General features: G+C 38.5%; 1 protein-coding gene and 1 long non-coding RNA gene across 16 annotated transcripts in view; one reads left to right on the forward strand and one right to left on the reverse strand.

The window, feature by feature from the left end:
• Positions 1-6917, reverse strand: part of LOC104916191 (uncharacterized) — an 89963-nt gene extending 83046 nt beyond the window's left edge. For 10 of the 14 annotated variants that reach the window (XR_014881159.1, XR_014881168.1, XR_014881157.1 and 7 more), the window contains exon 1: positions 3396-6785. This is a non-coding gene — a long non-coding RNA (uncharacterized LOC104916191). Of the gene's footprint in view, positions 1-3395 lie in introns of all 14 variants that reach the window. The other 4 variants (XR_014881161.1, XR_014881153.1, XR_014881156.1 and 1 more) reach the window with 4 other exon arrangements.
• A 16-nt stretch (positions 6918-6933) lies between these two features.
• SEMA3C (semaphorin 3C) overlaps positions 6934-16986 on the forward strand; it is a 121996-nt gene continuing 111943 nt past the window's right edge. Inside the window, exons 1-2 of one of the 2 annotated variants that reach the window (XM_010728898.4) lie at positions 6934-7326; positions 10383-10523. In XM_010728898.4, coding sequence (XP_010727200.3) covers positions 10421-10523 — 103 coding nt within the window. In that variant the 5' untranslated portion in view covers positions 6934-7326; positions 10383-10420. The remainder of the gene's footprint in view (positions 7327-10382; positions 10524-16986) is intronic. The other variant, XM_085216446.1, reaches the window with a different exon arrangement.

Raw genomic sequence — 16986 nt, forward strand, 5'->3', positions numbered from 1 at the left:
GCTAGAAAATTCTCAGACTTAATTCTATATTCTTAATGCTATATTTCTTCTATATTAGGAGTTCCATAAAGCCTGTGCTAACTTTGAGTGGACAATTATTAAAATAATAGGCAGAAATCACATCTTAATCTGTTATGACCAATAAGTTGGTAGATAATATGCTATGACCTATGATTCTTCTCAGCCCTTCTTTTTAAAAGAATAAAATTTGATTTTAAGCTGATGACTTAATATTGTTTCAAATTAGCCCATATCTTGATTGGCTTAGGGCCTATAAAAGTACAAAGAATCAGCACTCTTTCAGACTCCACTGAACATCCTCTGACATCATAGGTTTTCACTATCCAAGCCAAGAGTTGGCTCGTGCGTTTTAGGCCACATATTCTAATGAATATAATAGGCTGTTTTTCAAGAAAGGATTTGGTGACTGAGATATGATTACTTACCATACTAAAATAGCATTGTTGAAGAGACTTTCAAAACATCTATTGTACTGAAAGTGAAGGGGGGGGGGGGCGGAAAAGGGAGGGGAAAGCAGAAGCTCCTGTCCCCATGAACTACAAGCATCTGGAAGTATTATGTGAATACTTGTGACAAAGGGAGAAAAGTGTTCACATGACCAAGTATATAGAACAGGACGTGAAAAAGACAAGAGCTTCCATTCTGTCCTTTTTAGGATCTTAGAAGTATGCAGAGGTATCTATATAATGAAGCAAAATGATCAGTAGAGCTAAAACATCAATACAATGTCAACTGCATCATGCTGATTCCAGGACAAACTTTGATTCACAGCAAACAATATGATATGCTTTTAAGAAACAGAAAAGAACATTTTGCTGGAAGCAGGAATCCTTCCAGCTATGATCAAGAATTAGAACTTGAACTCCATCGTGTCTTGATCTTTTCCACCGTTTCCCCTACGGAAAGCTCTGGATTTGCATGAAAATTACCACTGCTTACTTAAGAAAAATTAAGAACAGAGATCTACTTAAAGATCCTGACTCTACTAACAGCTAGGCTATTATGCAAAAGGAGCCTGATGAGTAAAGAAAGAAAGTCCCTAGGGACTCTGTGTCCTCTGATCTATACACACAGATCCTCAATCTTCTCCAGGGAAGAATGTGCATTATTCAGGTTGCTGCAGACTATGCTCTGTGTAGTATGCACAGATTAAGTTATGTCCTTTTTCAGTAACTCTGCTTTTCTTTCATCTTGAGATAAGTTCTTTAACTTCTCTTCTGCATGAAAAAAACTTCTGTAGGAAAGTAGCAGGGACAGTTTTCAAAAGGACATGTTCAGAGGACAAGGCATTTGCAGAGAGGTCCTTCTGCCCTGCACACTCCTAAAGTAAAGCTTCCAGTATCCAGACAACATGCAGTGAGCTAAGAAATATCATCAGTACCTCTTAGTCTGTACTTACTGAGAACTAAATAAATTGAAGACTGCAACGTGTGCAGTCATTACTTTTCATTTGATGGTGGGAAATAGGACTGGATTGGTATATTGCCTGGGACTAGAGAGGAGATGGGTAGCTTTCTGTAATAAAGCTTTTGGGACAGGCTTTATATAACCAGATTTTGTGTTTCAAACCTAAGACAAATGAAACCACAAGGTGTTGTTATTTTGTTTTTTTGTTTTTTTGCCAACCAGTGAATCACATACTATAAACAGTGAAAAAGCTGAATCATAGGCAAAAAAAGCTACCTTTCCGAAACCTCCTTCCAACAGGGAAAGGAAGTGATGTGAGCCCTTAAGCATGTAGAAACAAATCAAGCATCAGGCTGGGGAGCGGCAGATCATGCTGGAAGCTGCCATGATATCCACGGTGTTGTCATTGGCCTCCTTTATTCAACATTAATCTCTTCTCTCTAATCCTCCTACCTCTATTTTCCTGTTTGGATAAAAAACTTCTCCATTGCAGCTCCTGTTTTCTACCCCTGTGACCTAGTAGATCCCCTCATACAAGACGTTCATTCCAAGTTCTTCCAACACACAGACAACAAGCACATTATTGCAGCCTCTGTGCACTTGTGTTTATATTTATAGCTTATTTGGCCTGAAGCCATCCTTAGCACGTCAAGGACCATTCCTTTTCATTCAAGTCTTCCTAATGCATATTCTTATTAATTCACTTATTAAGTCCAAATAATGATGACTTGTTTTATTTGTTAAAAGCTAAAATCCAGCTTTGTCTAATCAGAGTGGCTCCAGTTATATCACTGACCTCATTTAGTCATACTTGCTAAAAGGTGGAAAATCTGACCAAAAGGCTGTGCCTTTCCTAAGAACAGCAATAATGCGGTTGCCTCACTGAAGAGGGAGGACCATGAAGGCCTGGTAACATACCAGAATCAGCTTACATCTTTTGTACAGACACAGAAGTATTTATTTGATGATGACCTTAAAGAAATCACAATAGGTCCCTTCCAACTCGAGATATTCTATGATTCTATGACAGAGCTCACTGTGAAGTGCTGGCGCAACGACTTCCAGGGAAGCTATTGAGAGCTGTGTCAATCTGCCTGGAGACAACTGGAGTTTTATCAAAATAAGAGCATGTTTGCCCCCTTCCCAGACACATAATAGTGCTTCATTAATACAGCTTCACTGATCCTGTTCGTAAGTACCATATTTTTCTTAAGCTATGAAAAGACAAATTGTCTCCTGCAAAAGAACTTTCATTGAGTATAAAGCAGTAAAAAGCAAACTGTTTGGTGAATTCAGTCTGACAACGTATTATTAGTTACATTCCAGAGGTTTTATAAGGCTTTGACCTTTGTGATGAAGCCTTGCTCTTCATGAGCAGTCCTTGTTTGACCCATGTGAATAAGCCCATTGACCAGTCAGGACACATTATGCCCAAAGACCTCACGCCATTTCTGATCATTCAGAAGTATCACCAACAGCTTTATCTTTAATGTTTCTTGCAATCTTTGCATGATTTGTTATGAATAAAAGCATAAAGCACAATTCATATTAGCAAACCTTTAAAGCAAAAATCCAATAGCTCTCCTAAAATAAACTAATGCACTTCACAATTTCTCCAGTTCTTGTAACTGTGGAAGAAACAAAGATGAACTAATTGAATTACCTAATGACTGTACATTTCTGTAAGGGGATTTGACACTCATACATGAAGACAGAAGAAAAAGAACTTAATTCCATTTTCTCTGACCATTTAGAAAATACACATCACAATATATGCAATTCCTCTGATTTTTAAATAAGGACTGGATCACATTTGATGGTCACTTTAATATTTTTACTATATTTTTTTCGTACAATAGTTAGCATCTGACCTTGCTTAAGTAATAAGTTTGTGCTTGTGTTCAAAGCAGAAACTGAATACTGAAGCTCTTGTTAATGAATAGTTATTGCAGATCCAGAGAAATTACCTGATTCTGTTCTACCAGGCCATCTTTACCATTCAACCTGTGTCTTTGAAGATTTCTGTCTTCTTCCTCTACCATCTTCATTGCTCTCATCTTTTAAAACTGTGCTCCTTGTGCTCCTACTGCCTCCAATAATTTTTCACTTTTTCAGGAGTGTAAAACCTAAGTGGGGAAGAAAAATGCAAACAAAAACAAAACATAGAAGTCAAACCCCAACCAAAACCTTAAGTAAAAACTCAGATCTGCCCTTGACTTTCTTCTTTCTGGCTGCTGTTAGTGTTTAGGTCTAAAGCTAGGCCTGGGTCCATTAGGATAATTTGTTTGGGTAAGAAGCAAATACCATGCACAGATACAACAAAATCAGCATCTGGTTGTTTTGGCCACGAGTGTCTGCTCAGATCACAGTGTGCGGTCAGAACTGCTCAAATTCCAAAGCTGAGAGCAAGGGACTGACTCTGTGCTGTCACATGTGATGCCACCTGGAGTAACTGCATGCAGTTGTAAAACCCACATGCAACTCAAATCAGGACAAGAAGCAAAACCTACGGACTGCTTTGTGACTATATCAGTAATTAAAAATCAGCTGCAAAGCTGATTTGAACTTAATTGTCCTCATCTCCATGTTAGCCAGAAAAATACACAGCCTGGAACGCAAGTGTCTTGCATACTTTTCATTTCACTCATAGGGCTTATTCGTGCCAGCAGATATTGAAACCCCACCTCATGGTTTGGAAAAGTAATTTCCATTCCATGAGTTTTGCTTGAAGCTAATGCATGCTATTAGAAAACATCTGAAGTAAAACTTTAACCATTTCACTCAGCCCAGCTGTGAAGTTCAATCTGCTTTTTAAAGTTAATTATCGTGCTCTGACCTGCACATATGCACGTTAAATACAAATAAATCAATATGGCATGCTTATTCATGTCTCAATTTGCTTTTTGTTTTTGAAATTAGCATACTCTTGATTTGCCTAACAGATATACAAGTATGATGGTATCTCAAAGATTAAAGTTTTGTGTTTGTCTCTTTGTAGTTCTTTTACTATTTTATAAAATCCAAAGTCCTTGAGGGAGTGTCGGAAATCCCCATAATTTTCTACAATGTTCTGTTTTACCTTTTTATCTTTGATATAGCTAGCACATTTGAAAAAGAAATGCAGATAGCCAGATGGCTCCCTGGTATTCATATATACCAAATTACAGACAAACACAAGTGACTTGAACTAATGCTGACATTGATTCATGCCTGAGTGTTTTGTTGTCTTTTCCTAAGGATGCCTTATTAGGAACATGTGTTTGTGATCTTAACTACAAAATTTTTCTTCTGAACTTTGAGAAGAAAAAGTAGAACTGTCAAACTCTTTTTTTTTTTTTTTAGGTTAAAACAAATATTTGAGAAGGATGGTTACAATCACCATAGTTTCCACTGTTGGTTATTTTGCAGTATCACTGTTCTTTGACTGGCATTGCCACCTACTACAATTCTTCTAAAAAATTGTACTAAAAGAGAGGTTATTTCATATCTTTGCTTTGTGGTTTTCTGTGCACTCTCCTCTGAATCAGCCTGCACAGACCACAGCAAGAAAAAATATGGAGTTAGCTGATTCACTCCTGCTGCTTGGGGTGGTGATCTCTAATTGCACTTAGTTGTGGGGATTTTCCAAAGCAGACAAGTGACTTCTCCTCTTGCCAGGTTGCTTCTTTCAGATTCTGTGGAATTTGGACATTACCACATCTCAAGAGTGAGCAACATCATGTTCACAGCCACACCGCCTGGCCATTAAATGAACAAGCTCACTGGTGGTTTAGTTTAACAACTCTCAATGGCAGCAAATGTCCATGCATTTTGTCATAGTTTCCCTGTGTTAAACAGAACTAGAACAAAAACAGCAGAGATCTGGAGAGTTTAGTTCACTTGGTGGCATCATCTGTCCTTAAAGTGTGATCTGAAGTAAGTCAAAGCTTTGCAAAATTCTGAACTCCATTCTTTTCGGGAATCAGCTGCAAATCTGATGCTTCACTCCAGAGGAAGAAACATCCCATACATTCAGGTTCTCTGAGATTATGATGTCTCATAATGCAGTAGTTTCTTGTTGAAGAAATCACTAATGTTTGCCTGGCACTGAAACCTAGGGAAGAAACTTTCTGAATAGTGTGACCCCAATACATGTAGGTGAGCCTTTACAAAGTGGCTTGTATACTAGCCACAAAGACATCCAAGTGCATGGACTAAACTTGCTCAATAAGGGCAGTGTACTGTGGCTACAATGCACTAGTATTATTAGCTGTTTTAGTTAGTATGGCTAGACTGTAACAGCTGGAAACAAAGCTGTAACTTGAGCGTGGGCACTGATTCACTTTGAGTCCTTGTTTACTTGTTAATGTACTTTTGCCTGTAGGACAAGCCCCCATAATGGGACAAGGCTCCGTAAGTATTCAGACGTGCTCCCCTAAAGTAGTGCTGCAATAGCATTCAGCTGTGCAACCCTCATCTGGATTACTGAACACTTTCCCTTGCAAAAGTGGAAATCTTGATTCAGAAGTATTCATCCTAAATGTCAAACCAAAACAGAATATACTCAAAGAAGAAAGAAAGAAAAAAAGGAAAATTAAGGAAAACTTTTCCACAGGCCTTGGCTATGAAACAGCCCAGAACCCAAATACAACTGTTTGGAACATCCTAGTGGCTTTAATAGAGAGATGCTGCAATTCCCATTTTCAAAACATCTCAGTTAAATGTTAAAATCTGTCTGCTCCCTGACAGCAAAAACCCCACGGAAATAAATTAAAAAAAAAATAACCAAACAACAACAAAACCAGAAAGTCTGCAAGAGGTAACATTCAGGACTTCAGGCAAAACCGAGCTGCTCCCTGTCTTCCCAAAATGGGGAAAAGATTCTGAAAGCCAGTGGAAAACTCCTGGTACAATCAGCAGGCTGAGCTACGAATCTAACTACTGCTCGAATGTTATTTTTGTTTGTTTGTTTTGTTTTTAGTTCCAAATAGAAGAAATAATTCAGGAGGAAAAAAAAAAAAAGAGAGAGAGAGAGAAAAAAAGACACCTCCCTGTCCGGCTCAGGGTATGACCTCGTTTCTTCCACCTCACAACCCTGCTTCGTTCCTCCTCTTCACAGTGACATCTACCGGCCTGCCCCGAAGGCTGCCCCGCACCGTCCCGCTCGCAGCCCAGGGCCGCTCTCCGGCACGGAGCTCGCAGCGCTGCCGTCGGGGCACAGCGGCGGCCCCAGGTCGGCCCGTAGCACCGAGGGGAGGAAACTTTCCCGCTGAGTTCCTTGCCAGCGAGCTCCGCGGTTGCGCAACATACGCGGGTGCGAGCCGGCGGGGAAACTGGAGAGCAACCTGCTGCCGCTTTTCTCCTGGGACGAGCCGGGTGCTGCTCCCTCAAAAGCCTTTTATTGCGCCGGGAACCCCCCCGAGCGATCAGGTTGCGCGCCCACTCTGTGCTCTCGAGCGGAGCTTGGGGCGGGCCCGGCCGGCGGCTCCGCGTTCCACGGGGTGTGGCCTCGGCATTATTTATGAGCTCCAGCCCCTATTTGCTCAGCTAATGATGCACCGCCGTGCCTCGCCTCTCAGCGCGGCGGCGAGGGCCGGGCAGGGCTGTAACTGGAAACCGGAGCCTTCACCGTCACCGCGCGGCTACTTTCCATTCACTTCTAGGTGCTTCATTGAGGGCTGGGGAGAAGCGCTGCCGGTGCCTTAGGATTATTTTACAAAGGAACTGGGAGTACCTTTGCAACCACGAGGAAGAGAGACTTTTCTTTATGGTTTGTTTTTTTTTTATTTTATTTTATTTTATTTCTTCTTCTCACCGTGAGCTAGGTTTGGAATTAAAACATTCTGGTAACAGGAGTGGAGTTCATAAACTGATAGAAACCAGATAGAAATCTGTATTACTGGTTCCTCCAATAGCTGGGTAAGCATGATTGGAAGTTCTCTTTCTTTGCTGTAATAAATGTGAAATGTGTTTGATAATTGAATTTCCCTACTGTTCACAGATACTTTAAGTAATATTTTCTGGATTAGCATAGCCTGGATTTGAGGTTTTCCTTTTTATTCCTTTCTTTCTTTTCTTTTGGTGAATGGTTTTCCTTATGGGATGTCAGGCTAAGAGTGAGGCTGCAGCAGATGACACCTGCACAGCACTTACAGCAAGGCTGCGTAATACTTTCCAAAGCAAAGCCGTATGCTGGAAGCAACCTCTGTGACAGGAAAGCTTCGGCACTTCAGTAGCGGTTTGCTGGTTTGTTTACAGCTTGAGTAAGGTCTAATAGCAGACATGGACAGAAATGGAGTTAGATATTGCTTTTTGTTTGTCCCAAAAGATTATTTAAGAGAACTTGAAAAGATTGGAGGTCTGTGTGTTGTCAGCGCAGGTCATGTGCGTGAGACATGCTGAATATAGTATCATGACTTACTTATAGTATCATGAGATAAATTCAGAGCTGGGATATAAGTCCAAATAGGCATCAAACCTGCGATGAGTTTGTGCTCAGTTACTAGATGTGTAAATCTCTGAAATGTAACTTACTGCCATTAGGTTACTGACATGTCAGACACCCTGAGATACCTCTCTGGCACTGTATGCATTTATTATTTATGTGTCTAACAGCTGGGTAGGAACCATGCTGCTTATGGCCTCGATCTTACATTTGCCTGTCACTTCTGTGTGAACAGTGAAAATGTGTGATTTGAGCAATGAAATGTAGTAATGTTTAGCTCCTGTAGCTGATTGAGCTGGAGTTGGCAGGAGGCACGAGAGTGGGAGGGAAACAGTGCTGAAAGGTTTATTTTTTATTAGTATTATTTCTTACAGTATCATTTAAAGGAAGACAGAAAGCCACATGCTTGTTCCTCTGACTTTTCATCTCTATTGCAAAGAAAGCAAAGTGCTACTACTGTAAAATACTAATCCCACTGCATCTCTTAAATCACATGTTCAGTGTGATTGGCTATTTGTTTTGGCCTGACAAAGCAATCTTATCAGGATTTAATGGCCTCTCTCTCTATTAGAAGAGAGCTAAGTTAAAGGATATCCCATGAGCTGGTTGCAAGGTTTTGAATTTAAAGCCCACAAAGCAGCATTAGTGTTGGAGTTCATGCAGCTTGTTTAAGAATTATTCTTGGCAAAACTCTTCAGCTATCATTTTATTAGTTAACAGACCTTTAGAAATAATTTGGAAGTGGGCCATGATGAATATGTTTCTTCTGTAGACCAGATCTGTATCTGGAAAATTTCTGACACTAGTGTTTGTGTCAATTAGCAAAGTGGTAGCATTACTTGGTCCGAATGCATGTCTCGGTACTCCAGAGCTAACTGGGCAGGGCAGGGTACAGTGTGGGCTACAGAGTTGTTCCCTTCTGTATGCTCTCTTCATCCCACACCAACTTAGTGTGAAAGTCTAATGCAGAGAGGAGCCTCTAAAAATGAATTACAGTACATGGATAGGGAATGACAGAACTGGTAATGAGATGGAGCTTTTACCTCTTAGTGATATGGATCGAGCCTGAACTGGTGCTGACCTAAAGTCGTTCCTGCCTGACAGATAGTTCCTGCCATGATGGGATGGTTACAGCCGGTTCTTTTAGAAAAGGTTTGAATCTCAGAAGAGGCTCAGTGAACAAAGATGTAGAAATATTGTCTTCCACTGGAGGGACTGCAGTGCTAGAGCTGAAGTAAAGAAGTGTAAAGTGGTTGCACAGGCGACAACACTCTTCATTAAAGAGATATATAGACTTCAAAGGTATCTTTTGGCCTTTGGAGTTGTGCTCTTCAAGGTGCTGCCATTTAGAACTAAATATATCACCTGATCAACCAGCAGATAGTGTCCAGTAGAAAGGCTGTTAATGCCAAAAAGAAAATTTTATATTTATATGTAATATAAATATATATCAAGAAGACTAGGCTGAGCTGAAGAAAATCATGGACACCATGATCAAAGTTTTCAGAAGTAAAACAGAATCTGAACATCACAATTCTTGGAGAGTTGCAGTTTATGAGCATCATAGATACATAGTATTCAGTTACTAATATTTGGGTTTTATGGGTTTAGTTCAAAGTCAGCTGGAATTGGTAGAAAAGTGACACTGATTCCAGTGAGCTCAAGCCCATTGTGAGTCTTCCTGACCTATGAAATGGTGCAGATTTGCTTTGGAATGTTTTCTGTTCTCTGAAGAGCTCAGTATTCTCAACAGCTCCCCCCTATAAAATGAATGTAGATTCAGCAAATGTATAGGAGGAGTAGCCCAAGTATCAAGTGTTTACACACTGTCCAACGCAGCGCAATTTTAGTGCTCTGTAAAAGTCTAAGAGAGAAATTAAGTGTCCCAAAAGGAGCTAGTCCAAAAAGCAAATGTTGATTAATAGTTTAAAGCATGTTGAAATACTTTTGGTTTCAGTGTTTTTGAGATTAGTGGCATACGCATTCAGGATTTCATCTTAAAAGAGGGTATAGAGAGCTATTAGAGCACTCAACTCAAACTCAAAACTCATTTTCAAATGCCTTTGATTTCAGATGTTTTAAAAAAAAAAAAAAAAAAGGAAAGAAAGAGATCAAATATGTGAACTAAGGCAAGAGGTCTAAAAATATCAGCCAGCTTTTTATTCGTGAAACTTTATCTCCTGTCCTTGCTTTGCTCTGCCTTGACATTTAGTATAATTATTTTTCCAGCAGGTGGAATTGTCTTTATTTAAATAATCTGAATCTAATGCTGTAGTCTTCTGTAGCCAAAAGTAAGGCTCTGCAGGTTCATTCTAACAGCAGAGAGCTCTTACTGTGCCAGCACAGAGCACAGCTGGAGAAGACCATTTTCAGATCTATAAAGAAAAAAACAGAAGTGCTCTACCTCCTTCATATTATCATATATTATGGCATCAGATGGGAGAGCATTTTAGCACAGATTGTTCTGTAGTGCTGTCTGTGCTCCACAAAATTGTGTAACAACATGTAATGCCAGTTCTCTTTCTTTCAGGTTTCATTTCTTGGATAATAAGTTGCAAATCTGAAGAGATGGCATTTCTTGCACTGCACGTGGCGATTGGGATATTTATTTACTTTAGCAGTGTAAAAGGATCTTCCCAGCCTCAAGCAAGGGTGTTTTTAACATTCAATGGTAAGAAAAAAGATATTCAATCATAACATAAGAATGTTTATTTTCATCTCCACCTTCAATTCAGTAACTAAGTAGTAATTGTGTATTTAGTCTGCCCACAATTAACTATTTTTGGTTTGTGTTGTTGAGGTACCTGTCAATCTAAATTTGATTCTCTCCTGTAGTTCATTGCTACTATGCCTACATCCCTTCTCTTTATTTGAAATAATAATCCCTTTCCTTTATTAAAAGTTATTATGTCTTAGGAACAACTAAAGATTTTATTTTTTTTTTAATACAAAATATATGTGACGTACATGGCATGTAATAGAAATCATTAATAAGTTTAGTTACTTTCACTTGGTGCCCAGCTGAGATATTTAAACTCTGAAAATGAAGCTGCTGTGAAGGTGGACCAAGATAGCAACACAGATTTTTGCACACTTGATAAAATGTGTTGGATGTACTTAAATTTCAAATCATGGATGCCTGCATTCTGTACACAAGTAATCGGAATAATTGTTTTCAAGAGAAATGTGTTTTTACTACTGAAGTGATGAGCAACACGTTATTAATCCAACTACTTTAATATTACTTTAATAGCAAGGTAGTTTATTCTTCTAGCATTAAGCCCTCCCTTAAATGCTGATTTTAGCCATCATGTGGTACTTAGCCAGCACTTCAGAACGTGTGTGTTCTTTGGGCTTCTGTTAAATTTGAGCAGAATTTGTCACTAAATACGAGGACATTTGCTTTCTTCAACCCTTTCCATTTTCTGGGATTGTCTCTGAGGTGTGATGGCTCAATGCTCCCTGCACTGATAGGGTCTACTAGGATGAGCTGTATGGTTTGTGATGGTGAGGCTGTCCTGCAGCTGCCATGCCCTGCCATGGGTATAGTCTGCATGCTCTGATCAATCTTTGAAGTACCGCTTTGACAATTGCTGTAGTTAGGAAATAGTTCAGATTGCTATTCACAGCAATTATAACTATGTACTCTTGGGTCAGAGAGGTATTGGAATGAGGCCTGCCGAGTTAGACCTTCTGCAAAACAGAACACCTTATGGTAGTTCAGCCTACGTAAATGTAGGGCTCTAAGTGTTTGAGCTCAGTAAGTGAGTGCTTATAGGCATGGTTCCAGTAAAAACAATGGTAAAACTGATGGTCCAAGAGAGTGCTGCCAAATGAAGAAGCAGGTAGGAATTTCCTTTCCTTGTGGAAGTAATGGTGATTAAATGTAGATGATACTGATTTACACAAATCAATCCAGAAGCAAATTTGGACACGATTATGTGCTGCACTTGCAGGCCTGTCACAGTTATATGAAGTAGGCTGGTTCAGAGTTGCATATTCTGTCCACAGTAGCCTTGACAATAATCCAGGTTTCTCCTGATCTCCTATTGGAGGTAGGAAGCACTCAGGTTTTTCCCATTTAGTCTTGTGAAAGAATTGTAATGAAGGGAAAGTGGTTTTAGCCTGGACTTAGAGAGATTGATGTATCATTCTGAAACACAGTGCTACACATAGTAGAGGGGAGAGGGGGAGAAAAGTTTAGAGATTCAAGAAAAAAATAATGACTAGGTAAATTGAAACCTGAGTTTGAAAGGAGGTTGTTCTTTCTTCCTCTGAAAGGAGCTGTGTCATCTCTGTGTCACAGAGGGGTGCACTGATTACAGATTAATCCTACAGTATCTCATACAGGAGTTGCATGGTTTGTTCCATGGCCTTGTTTGTTTGTTTGTTTTAAAGCAATGCTTTGCATGAGTAGAACTGAGAATCTTTTTCAGTGAAAGTAGAAAGTATTACCTAAACATAGTGATACTTTCTGATTTTCTTAAAATGGCCACTTAAATTTCCCTAATACTTACATCAGCATTCAGACTTTTTCCTAAAGTGTGTGTGTATGTACATATGTGTGTGTGTGTGTGTATATATATATATATATATATATCTTCTATTTTTTAAAATGGGTCTGTCAAAGACATAGAAGAAATTACACAGGCGTTTTATGATATGTCAAGCAATGTCTGAAATATAAGACTGATCTTTTCATACAAGAGGAAAACAGTGACTTTATTTTTAAGGCTGATTTCCAGATGGTAAAGAAGATTTTTTTTTTTTTTTTATGTGAAATGAGAGTTTGCAGGTTCTTGTGTACAACAAGATAATGCTCCTACCAGTAGTACTAGCTGCTGTTCTATAAATCTTTGTTTATTTACAGAGATAGTAAAAAAGTATAGGAAAAAGGTAAAAGTATTGTTTTGCTAAATATGATAACATAATTTTTCTGTATAAGCTGCTTCATAGTTTATTTTTTTCTAAATCACATAGTAATATCAAGTTATTGGTTGTCTCCATGTCCTGAGAAGTTGTCAGGTTTTTATGGAGAATTGTCACTCTTTTAAAGTGCATCATTTGTAAACTATAATTAGGGCTTCTTATGTTTTAAATGACATTAGACAATAAAGACAAGTCATTCAAGCTTAAGATACTTACATGATATTTTTCAAGTTCTGAATTGGATTTGGCTTAGTGTCAGTAATTACAATGCTTATGTTTTGGGGATAGAATGTGTATGGGAGGAGAAAATGAGTGATGCTTTTCAAAGCTAACCTGCTCCTTCAGGATCAAGTCAATTGAGCTTATTCACATCATGGCATTTCTCATGGGAAAATCCAGCAAGTATCTTGACCTATTCTGTTGTTCATCAGGAAAGATAAAAATGTGAATCGTTTGAATCATGGACTGCTTTTCTCTTTGCCATCTACTTCATTAAGAATCAACTGTAATTAAAAAGTAAGCCTGGGTAATACCTCAAGAGCCTGATAATAGGGATTTTGCAATTAACTTCAATGGGTGAATGACTGCAACCCTAATTTCTATTTTTGAAATCAAAAGCTTGGCCTCTTGTCTAATTAAAATGTAGTTCATGACTTAGCTGAGGTTGTTAAATGTGAGTCTGACATGAGTGTGTTACTTATTGCTGTCTGCACTCTGAGTGTCTTGAAAATTCCTGTGTCATGCAGAGCTCCTAGGCCTGATTTTTGTTTGCACTGTGCATAGCCATTCACTCAGATAAAAGAAAATGTCAGCCTGAAGCTGAGCTGCATGCTTAGCACAGGTATATGCAGTTATATCCAGCACCAGACCTATAGAGAATGGGACGACGGGGTTCTCAATTTGCTTGGAGTGATTTATCATAACTTAATTGGCCTGTTTAACAGTAATGGCTCAGGTCATCAATTTTGTGCTACATCTGAAGAGCTGCTTCAGCTGAAGAAAGGTTGCTCCAGCTTTTTCTAGTTCTTAAATTGCAAAGATGTGAAGCCTGTGGTGCAGCAGCTGCAATAGTGTTGGAATTGTTTGTTGTGTTAACACTGAGCATGTGGGAGCTGGGGAACCTGGGATAGGGAGGGACTCAACAAATGTCCCTACACCATTCCTCCTCTTTTACCTCTTCTAGCTCCTTGCCCCGCAATAGATCTTCCCAATCTAGTTAAAGAACCCATCATAATTTTAAAAAACATAGTTTTTCTCCTCATAACAAATGACTTATTTGTTTATGAACTACCAAGCAATATACCTCTATTCTCCAATTACATATGTTACTACATGTTTCTGAGCAGATAACAGAGAGCTGGATCTCTATAGTCTCTATAGTGGCAAGCCTTTCTCAAGGCTAATGGGAGTATTATCATAATAACAGCAGAGTTATGAGATGCGAGGATAGTTTCAAACTTTATTGTTGCAGCTCATATTTACATTTTCAAACTTACTAAAAGCCCAATGTGAGCTGGGCTGTGTTGCTTTAACATCAGGTTCTGAATCTGTCAAAGTTTTTCTACTGCTTATTTTTGAAAATATATTCAAGCCCATATTTGATCTTTGAATTTATATAGACACAAAATCAAGTGATAATTTCACAGTTTACTGGGAACACTTCATGCATTCCTACCTAAAATGTCTGGCCAAGCTGATATTTCCCATGCAGATTCTCCCATTGTCTGCCGTGAAAATTCCATAAGAGAAGTGGATCAAGGCTAATTTGCAGACTGCTTTGTTTCTTTTTTTGTCTTAAAATTACTAGAACACGTATAGCACTTTTAAGAAAGTATCAGTCAGCTTCATTAATGACAATTAAAAAGCATAAAATGTCACCAGAGCAACAGCAGCACACATTCAACTGTCAACATATTTAAAAAGATTTAAAGCAACCCCTGTGGTTACCCTCAAGGAGAAATAAAGGAACTGAGAACCGTTTTCTTTGAGCTCTTGAGCAACAGCAGTACAACTTGTTTCTAAACAATCCCTCATTGTAATGTTAATGTTACCACAGTTAATAAAAAGTTCATTTATTATTTGGTGGACTTTGTGCTGATGACATTCTAGTAGGCAATGGTTTTTGCTTAAACAGTTGATTGAATATTTGATGGTGTCTGTGGAATAAAAGCTACTTGCAAAATGAAGTAAAGGAGTTGTTCATTTTTGTTTTTAAAGAGAGAAGAAAAAAAAAACTATTTATTTATTTATTTATTTATTTTTCAGAACTTACCTAGAAATCTCTTGAGTGTATTTTTAGTGGCATAATATTTAGCAAATTGTGGGTCATATTTTCTCAGAAGTGGCTGAGTTGTGGCTTTCACAGCTTAATAGATCTCAAATGATGGTGATTTACAAAGAGCTGAGCACCACCCATGTGAAAATTCAATTCACTTGTTTCACACTGGAGATCTAAAAATTTAACTTATTGTTGAATATTGTCAACTAAAAATCTTCTCTTTAGCAGTGAAGTTGGTATTGTTACACTGAGTATAACTGACAACTAAATCTTTGGGTGTTATGAAAGACAAGTAATTTACAAAGTACAGTCTGAAGGTAGCTTTTAGGTCTTTGTTTTTTCTGTCTATAGATTCTTTTTCCAAACGGAAGAGTGTGGGAAGAAAATATATTCTATTGGTAAAGTATCCAGTGTTAGATTGTATGTGCTGTGACTTCAGTTGTGAAAACTCACGTAATAAAACTGAAATTATAGGCAATATTTGGTTTGTTGGTTATAGGTTCTCCAAAGTCTCTCAAGTATCGTCATAGGACAACATAAGAACATAGTCTTCTAGGTAATTAATTATCAGGCCCCAGGTTTAAGAGAAAGTTTAAGGAAAAGTTTATTAATGTAATCCTATTCTTGAATGAACTAGTCATCTAAACTTTGTGAAGTCTGAGAAGACATGACTGTTCCTTGCATGCTGGAAAGTCTAAGAACTTATTTACTCCCTTTAATCTCTTTCTTTTTCCCAGCTCATTCAATTTGACCTGTATCTGATCCATCACTATTTGACTTCTTAGTGTAGAAAAATGATAACTTTCTTAGAGCGTTTTTACAGATTCAGTGCATCATTAGCTGTCTCTACTTTTCACAGAAGAAATAGCTATCCTGGACAATTCCACTGTCCTCTTACTACATTTCTTCCTTGTGTTTTGTGTGTCAAGCAAATGCTTAAGTCTCTACATAGACTTATTGCCATTATTATACAACACATCTTTTATGTTTTAAAAAAAATGCACTGAGAGGGAAAAATGTCATAGACATTTCTAATACTCTATCTTTTTCAGAATTATCATCAGTAATAAGAGCTCCTCTGTGAGCTGTTTCTGTACTGGATGAGTTCACAGTGCTCTTTGATATGTGTTGTTGCACAAGCCTTTTTGTGTATCAGATGTAATTAGTGATGTGACTCACAACAATTACTCGTTTTATTGAAGTGCGTTGACTGAGCTGCTGGCATGAATAAATACATAGACCAAGACCTTATCCTGCCTCTTGAACTGGCTGTTCATCAGCATATGTATTTCATTCCTTTTGGTACCGTCTTCTGAGTTACACTCCTCAATAAAAAGACTAGGCATTCTTTCCTGGGGGAAAGGCCTTTGATAACAACGATTTTCCATTTCAGTGTGCCATCTCGTCTTACATTCAGAGGTTGTGGCTGCAGCAAGCACTAGGTTAAAAAAAGATTCTGTGTTTCCCCCTCTTCATCCAATTACAGAGTTGGGGCCTCAGGGATACACCTGAGGTGTGAAAAATGCTTAATTACCTGCATGAGTCAGAAGTTCTGACACCTCGCTGTGTGCAAAAAAAGATGTGTCTTTCCAGTAATGAAATGGAAGATAGTGATTAATGAAGGGCTTGCACTGTTAATTCTCCCTCCCTTCCCTTTGTACATCCATCCTTGTTCTGTTCAGAATTGGTACAGTTAGAGTTTGTATGAGAAAATGCTTTGCATTTGCGTCACGATTTCATTCATCACTGACATGAATTCTTCAGAAAGCAGAAATCCTGCTTGTTAATATGCTGAAGATAAGACTCCGGAGATAAGGAGTGATAGCTCTGCCACGAAACCACCCTTTTTCTGGTGATAGGACCATCATGCCCTTCCAATAAATCTATTTTTCTCCTTATTCTTGTAAATGTAAGGATAACTTTCCTT

The sequence above is a fragment of the Meleagris gallopavo genome, chromosome 1 (assembly GCF_905368555.1).
Source record: "Meleagris gallopavo chromosome 1, MGAL_WU_HG_1.1, whole genome shotgun sequence".
In the NCBI taxonomy this organism is placed as follows: domain Eukaryota; kingdom Metazoa; phylum Chordata; class Aves; order Galliformes; family Phasianidae; genus Meleagris; species Meleagris gallopavo.